The 17,682-nt window shown below is 47.1% G+C and overlaps 1 protein-coding gene across 2 annotated transcripts in view; it reads right to left on the reverse strand.

Annotated features, from left to right (window-relative positions):
- Nucleotides 1–3,969: 3,969 nt before the first annotated feature.
- GABRA3 (gamma-aminobutyric acid type A receptor subunit alpha3) overlaps nt 3,970–17,682 on the reverse strand; it is a 127,727-nt gene continuing 114,014 nt past the window's right edge. For both annotated transcript variants that reach the window (XM_034781521.1, XM_034781522.1), the window contains one exon: nt 3,970–6,380. In XM_034781521.1, the coding sequence (XP_034637412.1) occupies nt 6,048–6,380 (333 nt within the window). In that variant the 3' untranslated portion in view covers nt 3,970–6,047. The remainder of the gene's footprint in view (nt 6,381–17,682) is intronic.

Here is a 17,682-nt window from a genome sequence, read left to right on the forward strand (position 1 = left end):
TGGAGATCTCAAGTGAGGTTTATAAAGGTGCTGGATCTCTCACCAGTCTAACTGGCTTGGACCAAGAAACCCCTCCTGGTCTGCACAAGACATGCATGGCCGTGTCTGCCCGAAGGAATATACCATTGACCCTCTGCACTGTGACATCATTCCTTGATTCCTTAATCATTTCTTTAGAAGAGGAGCATTATCAAGAACCCATTACTACTGTCTCCCCTATCCTCAGCTGTGTGGTCTTGGAACTGCTGGACACTGATGATAATTCACACAGTTCGACTGAACTTTCTCTGCCTTTGTTTCCTTCAGTCCCCTCCCACCCCATCACACAGTCTTTTCACTGCAGACTCACTCCACTTCAGACCTTCTTCCCTGCCCTCTTCTCACTAGCTCTGTCCCCCTCCCTCTTCCCTTGTTTTTCTGTTGGCTAATCCCTCCCTAACTAAACTCCCACCCCCCCCAAAATCATGGCACTTGTATAGTGTCTGCCACCATCACACTGATCGCTCTGCTTGCATCTTATATTTAGAGATGGTCAGAAAAGCTTTGACAGAACCGTTTTCTATCAGAGGATGCAGTTCTGTCAAAATTGAAGCACTTCATGACATTCTGTCAATTTCACCAAAATTTCATTTAACAGAAAAGGAGGGGGGAAATGTTCTAACAATATCAAAATGTTCTGTTTTGACATTTTCCAAATAAGATATTTTGATTTTTCCTTTCATTTTGATTTTTTTAAATTGTGGCTTATATATATTATAATATAATATGGACTAAAAGAGGTCAAAGTCAACACAAAACATTGAGATGTACCTGAAACAAGATAGTGGGTTTTTAAAATTTATTTCATGGAGAATTTTGAAATTTTGGTGTTTCATTCCTAATCAGAACAAAATCAAATGACCCAATATCAAATTCCTCCATGAGATAAAATTTCTCTTCTCTGCCCAGCTCTAGTAGTTCATGTATCTGCCTTGTTGGTTTAGAGTGTAAGCTCTTCAGCTTGCTCAATGCCTAGCACAATGGTGACTTAAGCACTACCATAATAAGCATGACTGCTAATAATCTATAAGCTAGTGTTAAGCACAGGCCTTATCTGGGGTTCCTTTAGAAAGGTAAATTGATGAACAATCTAGTGTTAACTGGAAGGACATGTCCTAATCTCAGCCTCCAATAGAAAAGAGCATTCTCTGTTCCCTGATGTCAGCTGGCAGGGAGTGTTAAATCATTTATTTATAACTATTTTCCCCAAACGCTTCCTTGCTTGGAAGCAAAACTACAAATCCTGTTTGTTTTGTTGTTTTTTTAACCAAAGGATGCTGGTCTCTCTGCCTCCAGCTGGCATTCTGCAGCGCACATCAGTGCCAGGTTTTGGTGGGAACGCACTTGGCTTTTGCTTAGTGTTAACACACACACGGGAAGTGAGCAATTTATCAGGCAGACATCTAAAATCTAAGAGTAACATGGTGGGGTGACCCATTATCACTTCACCATCACTAGCGACCTCTGTAAGAATAACCGCCCCAGAGTGTCAAGTATCAGAGGGGTAGCCGTGTTAGTCTGAATCTGTAAAAAGCAACAGAGGGTCCTGTGGCACCTTTGAGACTAACAGAAGTACTGGGAGCATAAGCTTTCGTGGGTAAGAACCTCACTTCTTCAGATGCAAGTAATGGAAATCTCCAGAGGCAGGTATATATCAGTGTGGAGATAACGAGGTTAGTTCAATCAGGGAGGGTGAGGTGCTCTGCTAGCAGTTGAGGTGTGAACACCAAGGGAGGAGAAACTGTTTCTGTAGTTGGATAGCCATTCACAGTCTTTGTTTAATCCTGATCTGATGGTGTCAAATTTGCAAATGAACTGGAGCTCAGCAGTTTCTCTTTGGAGTCTGGTCCTGAAGTTTTTTTGCTGTAAGATGGCTACCTTTACATCTGCTATTGTGTGGCCAGGGAGGTTGAAGTGTTCTCCTACAGGTTTTTGTATATTGCTATTCCTGATATCTGACTTGTGTCCATTTATCCTCTTCACTACGTAGATGTAAAGGTAGACATCTTACAGCAAAAAAACTTCAGGACCAGACTCCAAAGAGAAACTGCTGAGCTCCAGTTCATTTGCAAATTTGACACCATCAGATCAGGATTAAACAAAGACTGTGAATGGCTATCCAACTACAGAAACAGTTTCTCCTCCCTTGGTGTTCACACCTCAACTGCTAGCAGAGCACCTCACCCTCCCTGATTGAACTAACCTCGTTATCTCCACACTGATATATACCTGCCTCTGGAGATTTCCATTACTTGCATCTGAAGAAGTGAGGTTCTTACCCACGAAAGCTTATGCTCCCAGTACTTCTGTTAGTCTCAAAGGTGCCACAGGACCCTCTGTCGCCCCAGAGTGAGAAAACAAGGGGTTGAAAGGCTTCATGCTAGATATGGGCATGAAACACACTCTGAAGGCTAAGGGTGAGACAGATGAGAACATCCATGTTGAATGAGAGTTTCCAAAAATCACCTTAAGAAAACACTCACTCAGAGAAACATCAACCAAGGCCTCTCCCATCTCTTACCTTGCCTAAGGCTTGGGCCTGGCCCAAATGTGGATAGAAGAGTTCCAAGGAATAGCCAGGCTGTGGCCCTGATAACTCAGTAGGCAGCACACTTCCCTGCGTGTCAGTTTGGAATCAGTGTCCCAGTTAGGGGTAGGGGAGGTGAGGGATCACCCTACTGCTGGCCGCGGCATTTTTCAGAAGCCGTGTAGGGGCTAATGAGAGCTGCTGGCAGTTTTTGGTTGGTTTAACCTAGATGTTTGCTTTATAAATAATTTAGCAAGAGTTATAATAAACAGACATCAAAGAACATTTCCAGGAAGCAGGACTGTCAGCAGCAAGAACACACCTAGTGAGACATTGGACAAAGGGATCTGTGCTTCCCATGGTGGAGCGGCTGAAGGGGATGAATGCGCATATCCAGTTGGACCACGTTGCTTATCACTGCTGAGGTCATTGTGACATTGCAGGGCCCATGTTTAAGTTTGCATTCGATAGAATACCTTTTGTAAACACCTGATATTCTTTAGTTACCATTTTATTGCATTTGCTTTCATAGAGTTTCTATTTCACTCACTTAGCTTGACTATGATCGCGACATGACTATTTTATGACATTCACTTTGTCTTGGCTAGTTAAGAAAATGACCTGGAAATACTTTCCAAAACACCCAACTGACCCTTGGCAAAGGGCTGCCCCCTGGTGGCCATGAAAGAGGCTGTCAGCAGTTAGCCCTTGTGGTGTTAGTCGCGGAGTTTGGGGCAGAGATAATGTTAGCTCCAGGGGTGTTAAAATAGCAGTGCTTGGAATACTTAATGGTGTCAGTGCCCCGGGGGTTAGAGTAGCCTGTTTGCCATAGGGCTGGCTTTAGTGGTATATGGTAATTTAGAGAAAGGGTGTTTGTGACAGCAATGGTGTGACAGTGGTGTCAGAGTAGAGGAGGTTGCAAAAGCTGTGGGGTTAGCCCCTACATCCTGGCAAATTCCAACACTGGAAGGCCCTCTGCAGCCTCCCCGGTGTATCCTAGTTATCGTCACCTTTTCATTGTTTGTCATTGATGTAAAGTGACACAGCTGCTGTACCCCACCCCAGCGTCACTTCCTGCAGCGGCAGGTGAGGCGAGCCTTTGCTGGGAGCTGAGTCAGCTCTCTGGTATGACAGGCATTAAGGAAATATCACATTCATTCAGGGTCTGTGTGCTCCTCACTCGCCCCTGAGCGGAAGAGAGCACAAGCCTGTGGATGTCAGATTATCCCACATCTGTCTACTGTGGGGTTCTTGCACCTTTCTCTGGGGCTGGGAACAGTCAGAGACAGGATAGTGCAGCAGATGGAGCATGGGTTTGATCTAGTCTGACCACTCCTAGGCTCCTGTCCCAGTGGCTGTGAGAGGACAGCCAGTGCAATGCTGCCATTGAGTCAGTGGAAGCTGTGGGAGCATGTCTGTGTAATAAGAGCTCATCCACATGAGTAACAGTTGCACAGTCTAGTCCTAAATTCCCTGTGCTTCCCTGCTCTGATCCTGCAGTCCCCATGAATATTGCAGGAGGGCATGTACTGTTCTTAATAATAAATTAAGCCTTTGCCCACCAAGGGTGAAATTGATCCCTGAGGGCCAGCACCAGGCCAATGCACCATTTAAGTCCCACTGGTGCTAGTGCCCTGCATAGGTGTCTATTTCACCTGAAATGCACATGGGTGTACACAGAAAGGAGGCCACATGATGCTCGCAGGCAGCGAACCGGGCTGCCAGCAGCCTCCTCGCAGAAGCCACATGACTGCATGGGGGCAGATGAAGGTGACACCAAAGAATCACTGGTTGGGGGCAGGAGAGTGTACCAGATGCAGCATGTAATTCCCGACGTCTGGGCAGTGTCCCCGTATGTCCAGACTAGTGGGAAAGGGGACGGGAGGAGGAAAGGACAGCTGGGATCCCAGCATATTGGCACAACTGTTGGGAAAGGTGTGGCTGACCCTGGCTGGTGGGAGTGGGTAAGAGGCTCTCTCAAAGGGAGCAGCCTGGGGCTTCAGGTCTGGTTCTGACCTCGCTGGCCAAACTCCATTGGCTTCAATAGAGTCATTCCTGATTTACACTCATCACAACTCCTTGTAGCCCCTGCCCCCAAGTCAGGATCTCCTCTCCCTCTTGTAAGGAGAGAGTCTTATTCTTTCATAGCCAAGGGCCAACATTGCCACTGCACTAGGGCTCCACCTTATCAGAGCAAAGATGCTTCCTGGGCCGGGCTCCAGTGGGACTGCACATCTTGGTGCCATGCTGCTGCTAACACTAAGGCCCTGTCCAGTTCCAGACACCTCCCTTGTCATGTTTCACCCTTAGACGGAGAGGTCTGTAAAAGCTTGTAGCTTGTGGCAGGAGAAAGGATGATTTTGGAGGAATGGGAGTGGGGAGGGGAAAAGTTAATGAAGAGGAGGAGGAGATGGAGGCAAGGAGATTGGAACAACAGGAAAAAAATAAAGCCACCCATCAGCCCACACATTCCCTTCCAGCTTATAACTTTCCAAGGATTTGGAAATCTCTCCTCAGCTTCTGGTGCTCCTCACCGAGGTCAATCACTGATTCACCCTGAGGACACTTATGTGTCTCTCTGTCTAATGGAAAGCACCATATGAAGTGTCCACTGGAGGCACGAATAACTAATGTTCTGCTTGTTTTCACTCCATTAGGAGAGGGTGGTAGAACTGCAGTGGAAGAGAATACTCTGACAGGGTGCTCAGTTCTGCCCAGAGAGAGGGAAGGAGGATGGAAGGCAGATGGTTGGGCAAAGATGGAGAATTGGCAGCCTTGAAGATGTCTACATGACACTGCAGCCAGTTACATGACAGCTGCGGCCTCACCCATTGCGTTCAAACATGAAAGCTGCATGTGGCAACTGACTATGGTAACACAGAGGTTGCCTTGCAGTGGAGGCTATGCAGCTCCCTCAACAGCTCACAAACCAGTTGCTGCTCTAAGAATAAAGCTACTGCAAAGAATAACACAGTAAGTCAGCCCAACTGGCAGGATGTCCACAGAGGTCATTGCATCCTTGAAGGCCCTATGCTTCCATGAGTCTCTAAGCAATAGTGATCCACAAAACCAGGGCAGTCTATCACAGGGTGGGAGTGAGGTTGAAAAACACACCAGCCGGCCTCAGTAAAGCTTAGCATGGAATGAAAACAGCATGCAAGCAGCTTTCATTTCACAGGGAGTCGAGGGGGAGAAACATGGGCGGGGTGGGGGGGGGGACAGGACATCAGACCCATGATGTTAGAGGCACACATTTTTTTCTAATCCTTTTTTATCATCAACAGCAAAAAATAAACTAAAATAAACCAAAAAGGAGTTAAATAAATATCACAGTTTTGTTTACATTAAAAATGTTCTAATATAATCAAAATAGGTCAAATTAATATTATTAATAATAATAAATCAAACAAAGAAGAAGAAGAAAGCCCCGGAGAATTCCTGCCTGGATGGCATTCACAGATGGAAGGTTTGTGTGGCTGGGTTATTGTTTGGGGATCATGCCCTTGATGGCCGATTCCCGGTTTACATACGTGGCCCAGTAGACAAGGTTGAAAATGGCGAAGAGGACGGGAAAGACAATGCGCGACATCTTGTCCACCTTGCTGACGCTGTTGTAGGTCTTCTTGCTTTCTGGGGGCTTCTCCTCCACGCGGGGGCCTTTGGGAGGCATGGTGGCAGTGGCGGTGGCAGTGGCGGCAGCACTCTTGGAGATGGTGGGCAGGCCAGGATCCTTGGCGATGTTGAGGGCGTATGTTGTGCCCACAATGTTGTAGGTGTTGTTGGCTTTCTTGGCCAGTGCCACCGGCTCTTTTTTCTAGGGAAGGGGGAAAATCTGTATCAGACCATGTAAAAGTGTAAGGAGAACATTCCCCCTCTCAGCTGGCAGCTGTGTGGGTGGCAGCTGTACTATGACCCAAAGGAAAAGACAGTGGGGGGAGAAGACTAGTGTTCAGAAGCCTCATCATCCCTGCTCTACTTGGACTGCTGAAGATGGGGAAGATAGCGTTCTGGATTCTCCTCTTGCTTACACCAGTTGGAAACAGGAGTCACCCCCTAGAAGTACAGCACACAGTGCCTAGCACTATGGGGTCATGGGACTCCTACATGCTACTGCGATACAAATAACCACCCAAGGTCAGGTGCTCAGTACAGTGGTATCCCCTTAGCAATGTTCCAGTGGCACAACGGACAGATAGCCAACATGCTGGCTCTGATCGAATCCCTCCCTCTTCCATGTATGTAAAACCAGCTCCTGACGCTACGGGGAGGCACTTTTGTCTCCACCTCATCTGGGCTGAATCTTGCTCTGGCACATGTAAGGAGTCACACGGTAACCGTGGTGTATGTGGGAGGAGAATCAGACCCAATGAGCTCAGAGTCCTGGGAAAGAGCTCGAACAAACTATCTACCCCTGCTTCCTGGCTCATGTTGTGGTGAGGAGCATCACTGATACGGATTAGGGGTTGCCATGTGTTTGTATTTGTCCGGTGGGACAAAGTGAATTACCTTGAGATACCGGGCTATATCATCGTGACCTTTGTGTCTCCATGTCAGGATTCCTGTAACCATGCATGATGACACTTGATCGTGGTGCCATGATGCAACACCACGTGCTGCCTCCATGCCTCAAGGGCAGGTCATCCACCTTTTGCACTGCTGTGCTGCACAGTTTGATGTCATGAGGATCCAAATACGCCCAAGGGACCTTTTAAAGTGCCTCATGAGCTAGGCTGGCAGGATGAAGGACAGACCCTGGCAATCAGGCTGGCCCATGGATTTTGGGATGGTGGGCATGGCAGTCCCAGCACTGAGGGAAGTTTCCATCTCACCCTCCTGTCTAGGGAGTGCTGCACCTTCCCCACACATATCCCCTCTTACCAGTCATGAGGCTTATATGACAACCAAACTGCTAGCAGAGTGAGCTGATGGGAAGGGAACTTTCTGCAGCACGTGAAAAAGCTAAATTGGCTGTGGGTTAGTCACGCTGCATGAAGTAGAGATGCAAAATGGACAACGTTAATGGCAGGTGGATGGCAGGCTCAGGTTTACCAATGGTGGAAATGGAGTGTGTATGTGTGTGATGGGGGGGATTTGGGCTAGGAAAGGGGATAAAGAGGAGATTGGATGTCTCGAGGATGAGACCAGACCCAGCGAAGGAAATCTGGTACGTATTACACAAACTGACCTCATTCATGTAATGAAAAGCCCAGGGAGACTCCGACAGATCGCCCATACATCCCACTCTACGCTCATTGCAGTTGCCACAGAGCAGATCCAGGTGCCAGAAGTGCAAGATGTGGCATCCTAGGGATTTATGCTCACAATGACACATAGGTGCAACGAGTGTTTGCAGCCTTAATGTGGACAACAGTTGCTAGCAGCAACTGCTTTACGAAGGGGAAAGCATTTCACAGATGTGCCTGCTATACCATGTAGGCAGCACTGCTGAACATTCTCTGGCTATGGCTGGAACAGACCAGCCGGAGCTGCTAGGACAACAGCCTGGGAGGCAAGAGCCACAAGAGAGGCACTAACCCACTGCATAATCCCAAATCAAACCATTCTACTTGCTTGTGACTCAGACACACCCGGCATGAAGGTCTGTAAAAGCAGAAACATCATTGCAATCCCTATGCTGCACCAGTGCTGAATAAACAGCCTGCCCAGTGGGAAGCCTGTAGGATTCTATTCAGCCCGAGCCTCCAGCCTGGTGAATTCGTATCAATCACTATCTTTAGGTCTGGAGGGAGGGCTATCAGGCGATGGGAGCCCAATTCATCCCCCGCGTCCTCCATTAACTTCACTAGATTTCCACCAGGGACACAGCTGACCCTCTCACTGTATATCCCTGTCAAACATGGACATAATCGCCAGAGTGCTGACTGAATAATGTGATGCCATCAGAGCTTTGAACATCACATTACATCACCCACCTTTTCCAAGCGCCTGGCCTTTGAAGTGCCTGTCAGCAGAGCTGGCCCACCTCTTCATTGTGCATAGCACTAATACAAACTTAATTCCTTTTTCGGTTCACAAATTGTTCACTGAGCCAACCCGGCTTATCACCTGGATGTTTTTTCTACTTCCTTTGACTGCTCACCACCCATTGTCCATGATTTGTCAGCTAAGTTCCTGCTCATAGGCTGGATGACTGCAACTTTTTAAACGGAAGGAGCCTCAACAAACCCACTGCACTATCTGCTATGAATGTTCAAGATAAATATTAACCTTTGCTAAAGTCTGTGAAACCTTCAGGATACCTGGGTATTTCCAGGAAGATGCTGCCAACTTCAAAAAACATGGCAACAACAAATATTAAGACCACAAGCATCAAAGCGAACCTGACTCAGTGATTGTATTTGCAAAGGTTTTTTTCCCCAATTGCTTGTGCTCCGAAGGTGGTACGGTACAGCCAATCAAGCCCCTGCACTCCCATATGTACCTGGCTATGGCCATTAACCCTGCGTCTCCCTCTCCTGCTAAGGGAAGATTCAGCAGTGTTCTTGCAATCTCCCGTACTAAAATGTGTCATTAATCACATAGGGTGAAATAAAGCTCCAGTGGCTGGGTTTTGTGAAGATCACTTAGCAGAGGCTGGGATAGGCCACCCCAGAACAGCAACACAGTCCTTTTCTAGCCGCTCTTCAATGTGTAGACTGCAATGGCAGCAACTGCTCTTCTGCAACCCCTAGACAGGGTGGTAGGGCATGGTCCATACCCAAAGCTCCTCTGCATGCAAATTTAGTTGCAGGCACCCTCCTGCAGTACCTGGGGCATAGAGACTCCCCCACCTGTCTACTCTTTCTGCAGCCTCACAGTGCTGCTGAAGCACAGGTGAATTTTACCCCTGTTACCTCAGGAAAATTTGACAGTCCACAATGCATGTTCAGTGGGATGCTACAGGCAGCAGCTGATCATTCTTTAAACCCGTATCCAATCAATACATTAAGTGATGGCAGTTCCAATAATAACTCCTGCAATTGCACAAATAGAACTGCAAGTGACAAAGTGCAAAGACTGACGAAACTAATGATCAGGCCACGATTGTAGTATTTTATTGAGAAGGTGGTAAGGATTGCTATTATCTTCAGTGGTTAACTGAGCAACTGATTAATGATCAATTAATTTGATCAGAGCCATGATTAATTGTACATCCTCAAAGAAGGTGAGTTGTGTGAGCATGTTGCTAGCCATCAAGAGATACATAAAGGTTTGGAAATGTTTTACCATTTAAACACTACATATACTGTGATTACTTCTTACTGTAGCTACAGGGTGTAGCAAGATTATTAATACATAATAATGGATTGAAAGAATGATCAATTACTGCTTGCAGAATTCTACTGAAAGTGCACTGTGTTTTATTTTATTGTTAATCAGCCATGTTACTGACTGGAGATGAATGAGAGACTGCAACTGACATGACATTTCTCAGCCTGGACAGTGTTTCCCTCCAAGAGGTGACCTTGCCAGCCTGGCGTAAGCATGTGAAAAGTTGCTTGGCATCTTTTACTCCTGGCACTCGCTATAATGAAGACATTGTAGCTAGTGAACTCACTCACTGAAGTGAGTGCCTTCCCGTTGGCTTCAATGGGCTTTGGATCAGGCCCTTAAGCCCTAAGGAAGGCAGGAAGTGCAGGAATGCTTGAAGCCTAATAGCCTTTGACTTTCAACTGCTTGGGAATGTGGAGTGTGATGACGCTTAGAGCGGTAAGGCTGTGCACACATTGTAATGAGTTTCCGAGGGTACCCTGGTAACCGAGGCTCAGAAGCTCAAGAAATCAGACTCTTGAGAGATTGGCACACATGGTCTGTCCTTAGGTTCCCTGGGCTGTGTCTTATATAGTTGATGATTCGCGCAAGATTTCAACAAGGAAAAACATGTTTATTACAATCAGATACAAACCAGTCCTCTGACCTCCCGGCGTGTTTATTTGTGTGAGATTCCCTTTGCTAGGGAAATAGAAAGGAAAAGTGGAAAATCAAAAAGAGCAGAAAAACAACCCAGGTCCTTTAAAACCAGTACAGGTCTCACCATTGGGAGAGAATGTGCCGTCACCCTCCATCATTCATCACAAAGCTGACTTTACACACTGCATTCCTAATGGAGGAAATGCCGGGAAAGCTAGCGTGACAAGACATACATTTCTAGTGCATTATAGACCTCTCATCACATCATGTTCTTGAGACAAGCTTCCCTCCTCCCCCTGCCGTACACACACACACACTGGTTGGCAATGAGATTTTTGCTGAATCTGATTCTGTCTATATATAGCTGAGCCTTCTCCTTTGAGAGACGAAAGCCATGACCCTGGAGAGGTGGGTTTCATCCCCCACTCTGCCATTGACTTTCACTTACCTTTTCTGTGTCCCAGTTTCCCAGTCAGATAGTGATACCTACCTACCTCATAGAGGGCTGGGAGGATTAGTTCACTGCCATTTGTAAAGCACATTTGGATCTTGGGCTGTGCTAAAGAAATGCAAAGGATCTGTCTTCTGCCATTATTTATAGATAGGGTATTTGTATGTTATAGAACATGGTTTGATTGCTCCCTGAAACATTTTCAGTTCAGGAAATTTTCAATCTTGGGTTTGGAAGGGCACAGTGGACTCTACTGCTTCAGCTATCTAGTGGGAAAAGGGTTGGAGGAGGGGCTACAGAGTTGGCATGAGGACTGGATCAGAAGGGAAAGTGTTTTCTGAAACAGTGGCTGGTGTGTTTCGAATGATAGGGCTCGCACACACTGGAGACTGGATCCCATACAATGAGGGTGTTGAATGTAGCACAGACAGGTGGCCAGGTAGCAAGTGCTGAACAGGACAGGGAGCACAGAGAAATGCAACCTTGCATTAATGAGAATGACGCATGGCCACCAAGGGACTCCTGCCTATTAGCAAAAATGTAGCTAAGCACCTCATTCGTATGATGAGGATCATATTTATGCCCATGTGGCCTCTGACATGCTTATTCTTCATTGTCATCCATCCCACTCTTTCTTCACCCTGCATACCTGTAGGGGAGCAGATAGACCAGGGGCCTCCAGCTTGCTTTTGCTCAAGGCAGAAGGCTTTGTTCAGTGCTTAACCCCACTCGTGCCCATGTGTAGCCTTTCCTTTTGTTTGTGCTGGATGGAGCGCAAAACCTTTGCAGGATCAAGGCCCGAAAGCAGGCAGGGCTGAGAGAAGGATGCAGCTAACCAGCTGGAGAAGGGAGAAGGAGGAGGCATGGCCAAGGAACTGCAAGTAGGCTATATCAATGGGCCTTTGAAGTGAAGCCAATTTTAGGGCTAAAAGGAGCCAACGGGCAACACTGACTACCCAAGGTACAGGATAATGGAGACCTGGGTCTGCAGACAGCAAGTAGGTATGGGTGAGAGAGCTCAGCAAGCTCTTGTTTGCTCTCGGGGGGATGGGGAGAAGCAGCTAGTAGAGATGGGCCCGAGCCATTAAGTTTGGATCTGGTGCATAACTTTCTCAAGGTTTGACAGTGATCCGATTGGGGATTTGGTACCAGTCCATCTCCTCTGGTGAGGGTGAGAACAAAATGAATGCACTGCGTACAGTAACAAAGGGGAAAGAAGAAACCACTCCCATATAAACCGTTTTCAATATTTGAGTTTGCAGACTTGCTTTATGTGATGTTCACTGGTGAGCAGACGAGGCACACAAATCCCGCGTCATTCACTCACTCACTCACACACTGTTCATACTGTTGTTCTCACAAACACAAGGGAGGGAACAAAGATCAGAGACTGAGTGAAAGAGTTTTGCTTATTTTTTGGGAATGTTCTTTGGTGACATTCACCCAGAGAAGACAGGTGCCTGAGAGAAGGAGAAGAAGCTGCCTGAGCTCAACCTCACAAGTGATTAGAATCATGGCCTGAGGACCAGATGAGAAAGGAGAGATATCCTCTCGCTGCCTGACATGGGACTTTACACTGCTGCGTTTCCAGGTGTCTGGTTGCAGCTACTCCAATTGGGAGCTGTTTTGCTCCCAGACGTTCAGGTGAGTGCAGAGCAGGAAAGGAGAAAGAACTAAGTGGTGACGCTTGTACAGACAATGATGCCATTGCAGGGAAGTGGCAGGTAGACAGGCCCAGAGGACGATCCCCTGAAGATGCCCCACCCTCAGGGAGGGACATTGTTTCTGGGTGGCACAATCATTGGCAATTTTTATTCTCACAAGTTTGGCAGCCTTTCCAGAGTCTGGTGACAAAGGCCCATTAGAAGTGATCTCTCTGGATGCCAGTTGCAAAGATCACCATAAAGGTGGCCTGCATAGATTCCGGCAATGACAATCTCACTGCAGTTGGTCCCTTGGGATTACAGTGTGGTCAGAATCCTCTCTAAGGCAGCCAATCTATCCATGAGTAGTGGGGAATCCCCTCAGACGTGGCACCTCCCTTCAGAGGCTGCATCACCAGAGTCCAGTAGCAACACTCCCCTTAGATGCAAGCCATCTCCTTTCCAGCGACGAGGCTCTCTCACCACAGAGGCAGTCCCTCCAGGTTCCATTTGGGGGGACCTCCTTAGTGGGACCACTCTGGGGATTCCAGCGGTGAAGTGGATTGTCATGAAACCATTCATCTTTCATGGGCACTTCAGCCTTTTCTCCTCTCTGATTTATTGCTGCATTCCAGCACACCACTGGAGATTGCTCTTCAAAATTGATCCCCTGCCCTCAAACAAAATAATGTCACTGGGCACTAGAGACCATTCTCCAGTTTGATCTATACCCCCAGGTCCGTGGCAGCAGCTCTAACCTTGTGAAATAGAGCTATTGCAAGAAATTCTTTGATCCAACAGGGCGCAGCACACCCCCTCCTTCTTAGGAAGCAACTAGCGATGGTGAGACACAAAAGGCTTATCGGAGCTTTGGTTCCAAGAAGCATTAGTCAAACCATATCAGGATCTGGGCTGGGGCTGGGTGACTTTCTCATGAGATCTGTGGTGCTTCCTGATTTTGCTTGGATGTGAATTGCAAATAATGCAGCATTTTGGCATTTCCTAGCTAGGGCCCAACACAGATACCCTGTAGCTGGGCTGTAAATTACTTGACAGATGAAGGGTGAGGAAAAGGGGGAATAACACACCAGCAGAATGCACCACAATTTGCCTGGTCCTCTAGACCTTTGGTGCCTGTAGTGAGAGGGCAGATGTCCAGGTGGGGGAGGTCAGCAAGTTAGCATATTCTACCGAAGTCCTGAAAAAGCAGGATGACTCCATGAAGTCAAGACACCCAGTCACTCTAATTGATGGGTTGTGTGGGAGAAGTTGCTGCTGGCTGTGCCATAGATAAAGAGAGGATTTTAGCCTCAAGGGCTTTTAATCTGGCCCCTTTCACAAGTGCTAATAGTTACATCTTTTTCTTCTTCTTCTCCCTCATCAGGGGCTGGGGGACTGGGTAAGCATCCACTACCTTCATTGGGCCGAGGCAGCTCTAGGGTTCACTTGCTTACCATCGTCTTTGGCACAATCCACCCACTGCTTCCTCAGCTTTCCTTCGGGTCTCTTTCCTATCCCCACTCTTGACATCCTGCCTTCACCAGGTCCTCTTCATTCATCTTCTGTATGAGACCAAATTAGCAAAGTCAAGCTTCCTGGAGTCTGTCAGCTACATCAAGAACTCTGACTTTCACCCTAAAGCTTTCATTTCACAACCTGTCTCTTTGTGTAACTCCTTTTATTGTGCAAAGGCATCTTATGGTAAACACCTATAGGCATTGAACCTGCTGCCTCTTTACTGCCCAGGCTTCTGCACCATACAGCACTGTGGGTGCATCATTGATCTAGACAACTGGGCTTTTAGTAATAATCACAAGGGTGAATAACAAACCCTCTGGTTTCAGGGACAGCTTTCCAAAGACCAGAGCTCAGCTTGGGCATATCACTTGGGTATATCACTGTTAGTTCTACTGCTGGTACAAATACTTCTAACATTGCCAACATCCAGTCTTAAGCCAGTAGGGTGTTTTTGTTTTTTGTGGTTTTTTTTTTCCAGATTCAACCACCTAACTTGTCATTTGTTTCAAGATCAGCTCATTGAAGGCTGAAACTGAGTCAGCGAGGAATCATCATAACACTTTGCCTGGAAACATGTCAGCAGGATAGAAAAGCAGAACAAACATGGGGATGTAGCTAATTCCCAAGCCCCATGAGCCCACTACTCTTCCTGGAGTGCTCTTTTAATAGTTGGTGTTAGACATGGTGGGAAAAAGAATAGAACATACATTGGAGATGGAAGGAATCTGGTCAGCTTTCCTGATCTGACCAGAAGTGGGTGAAGCTCATAAGGATGGATAAGCACCAGGTAGGTAAGCACCCAAAAATGTTTATCTGACCGTCTTGAGCTGCAAATTTCACAGGAAAGGTTCCCCTTGTAAGATTTTGGGTACTTCACGTATCCGCACTGCATTACTGCAAGGACAAGATTTTTCATAGTATCTTCGTGCTATTTTAGCACCTCTGATTCAAAGAGAGCAACTCAGAAATAAAGGAGTTTTTTTTAAAAAAAAAGTTAACTGAAGTTTTGTTTTTTTTTTAATTTAACTTCTGGAGTCATTTGAGCTGAGTTTGGTTTAAGTGGTGGGTGAAGGGCCATATCTGTCCTTATTTTATCCACTCTGTTCTGCCCATTCCTAAATATGACCCAACCAATTTAGGATCTGATCCAACAGCCACTGACGTCAATTGGAGTCATTCAATTGACTTCACTGGGTCTTTAATCTTTATGGGCCAAATTCAGCCCTATCGTGTGAGGTTGATCTCAATGGTGTTGCACCTGCTTCCATCAGGTCTCAATTGGCCTTACAGAACCACTCTGCTAGGCCATCTCTTTTGAAGTGCAGACTCAACCTGTAGCATCACACTGATGTAAAGAAGATCCAAGGACCCAGAAGAGGCAGGGAATCAACATTAGAGGTAACGAGGGCTGGGCTTGCTATGGCAGGGCTGATATTGGCTCTAGTTCTTTAATCTGCCCCCCATTTGCATGTTGCCCCCCTCTTTGACCTTGTTTGCAATGCTGCTGCTCAGTCAAAATCAAAGGACTGAACTACTGAATTCCCTCTCCCCAGATCTTCTTTCAGTGATGCAAGATATTTGCACACGGTCCCTCAACAGTTCCGAGCAGCACATCATGCAAAAAAAAAAAAAAAAAAAAAGTGCTCCAGAACCAAGAACAAGGACAAAGCTGATTTTGAAATTGATTCAATAAATATAAACAAGGGAGCAGCGTGCAACAAGCAATTCCTCTGAGCAGCCCCAATTAGATCAGCATGGAGGGAGGAGGGTGTCAACGAAGGCCAGCGATGGCTGCCACAAAGGAAGCTGTCAGAGAAGCTGATCCGAAGCCAGAAGAGAAAACGTGGGTGATACCCATTTATTTTCTGCCAGTTGCCACTTCGGATCACTCTCTGCCCCCCCAGTGTAGCCATCTGCCAATGGCTGAGGGTAACACAGAGCACCTGTTAAAATCACCCTCCCTCTGATATGCCTGCTCTGCACTGGGGGGAAAGCATGGGGCATCCACCGTGACAGGTGGTGAAGGAGCAAGAAGCGTGAGGCTGGCGGCTTCTCTTCTTCAATGGGGCCAGCATCCCACCAAGCACCTGGCTTTGGGACTTTATGCTCACGCATCAGGGCAGCAACATGGCGCAAAATGCAGCATAGAATCATAGAATCATAGAATATCAGAGTTGGAAGGGACCTCAAGAGGTCATCTAGTCCAACCCCCTGCTCAAAGCAGGACCAATTCCCAGCTAAATCATCCCAGCCAGGGCTTTGTCAAGCCGGGCCTTAAAAACCTCCAAGGAAGGAGACTCCACCACCTCCCTAGGTAACGCATTCCAGTGTTTCACCACCCTCCTAGTGAAATAGTTTTTCCTGATATCCAACCTGGACCTCCCCCACTGCAACTTGAGACCATTGCTCCTTGTTCTGTCATCTGCCACCACTGAGAACAGCCGAGCTCCATCCTCTTTGGAACCCCCCTTCAGGTAGTTGAAGGCTGCTATCAAATCCCCCCTCATTCTTCTCTTCTGGAGACTAAACAATCCCAGTTCTCTCAGCCTCTCCTCATAAGTCATGTGCTCCAGACCCCTAATCATTTTTGTTGCCCTCCGCTGGACTCTTTCCAATTTTTCCACATCCTTCTTGTAGTGTGGGGCCCAAAACTGGACACAGTATTCCAGATGAGGCCTCACCAATGTCGAATAAAGGGGAACGATCACGTTCCTCGATCTGCTGGCAATGCCCCTACTTATACAGCCCAAAATGCCGTTAGCCTTCTTGGCAACAAGAGCACACTGTTGACTCATATCCAGCTTCTCGTCCACTGTGACCCCTAGGTCCTTTTCAGCAGAACTGCTACCTAGCCATTCGGTCCCTAGTCTGTAGCAGTGCATGGGATTCTTCCGTCCTAAGTGCAGGACTCTGCACTTGTCCTTGTTGAACCTCATCAGGTTTTTTTCTGCCCAATCCTCTAATTTGTCTAGGTCCCTCTGTATCCGATCCCTACCCTCTAGTGTATCTACCACGCCTCCTAGTTTAGTGTCATCTGCAAACTTGCTGAGAGTGCAGTCCACACCATCCTCCAGATCATTAATAAAGATATTAAACAAAACCGGCCCCAGGACCGACCCTTGGGGCACTCCACTTGAAACCGGCTGCCAACTAGACATGGAGCCATTGATCACTACCCGTTGAGCCCGATGATCTAGCCAGCTTTCTATCCACCTTACAGTCCATTCATCCAGCCCATACTTCTTTAACTTGGTGGCAAGAATACTGTGGGAGACCGTATCAAAAGCTTTGCTAAAGTCAAGAAATAACACATCCACTGCTTTCCCCTCATCCACAGAGCCAGTTATCTCATCATAGAAGGCAATTAGGTTAGTCAGGCACGACTTCCCCTTCGTGAATCCATGCTGACTGTTCCTGATCACTTTCCTCTCCTCTAAATGTTTCATAATTGATTCCTTGAGGACCTGCTCCATAATTTTTCCAGGGACTGAGGTGAGGCTGACTGGCCTGTAGTTCCCCGGATCCTCCTTCTTCCCTTTTTTAAAGATGGGCACTACATTAGCCTTTTTCCAGTCATCTGGGACCTCCCCCGA

This window comes from Trachemys scripta, chromosome 9 (assembly GCF_013100865.1).
Source record: "Trachemys scripta elegans isolate TJP31775 chromosome 9, CAS_Tse_1.0, whole genome shotgun sequence".
Taxonomy (NCBI): Eukaryota; Metazoa; Chordata; order Testudines; family Emydidae; genus Trachemys; species Trachemys scripta.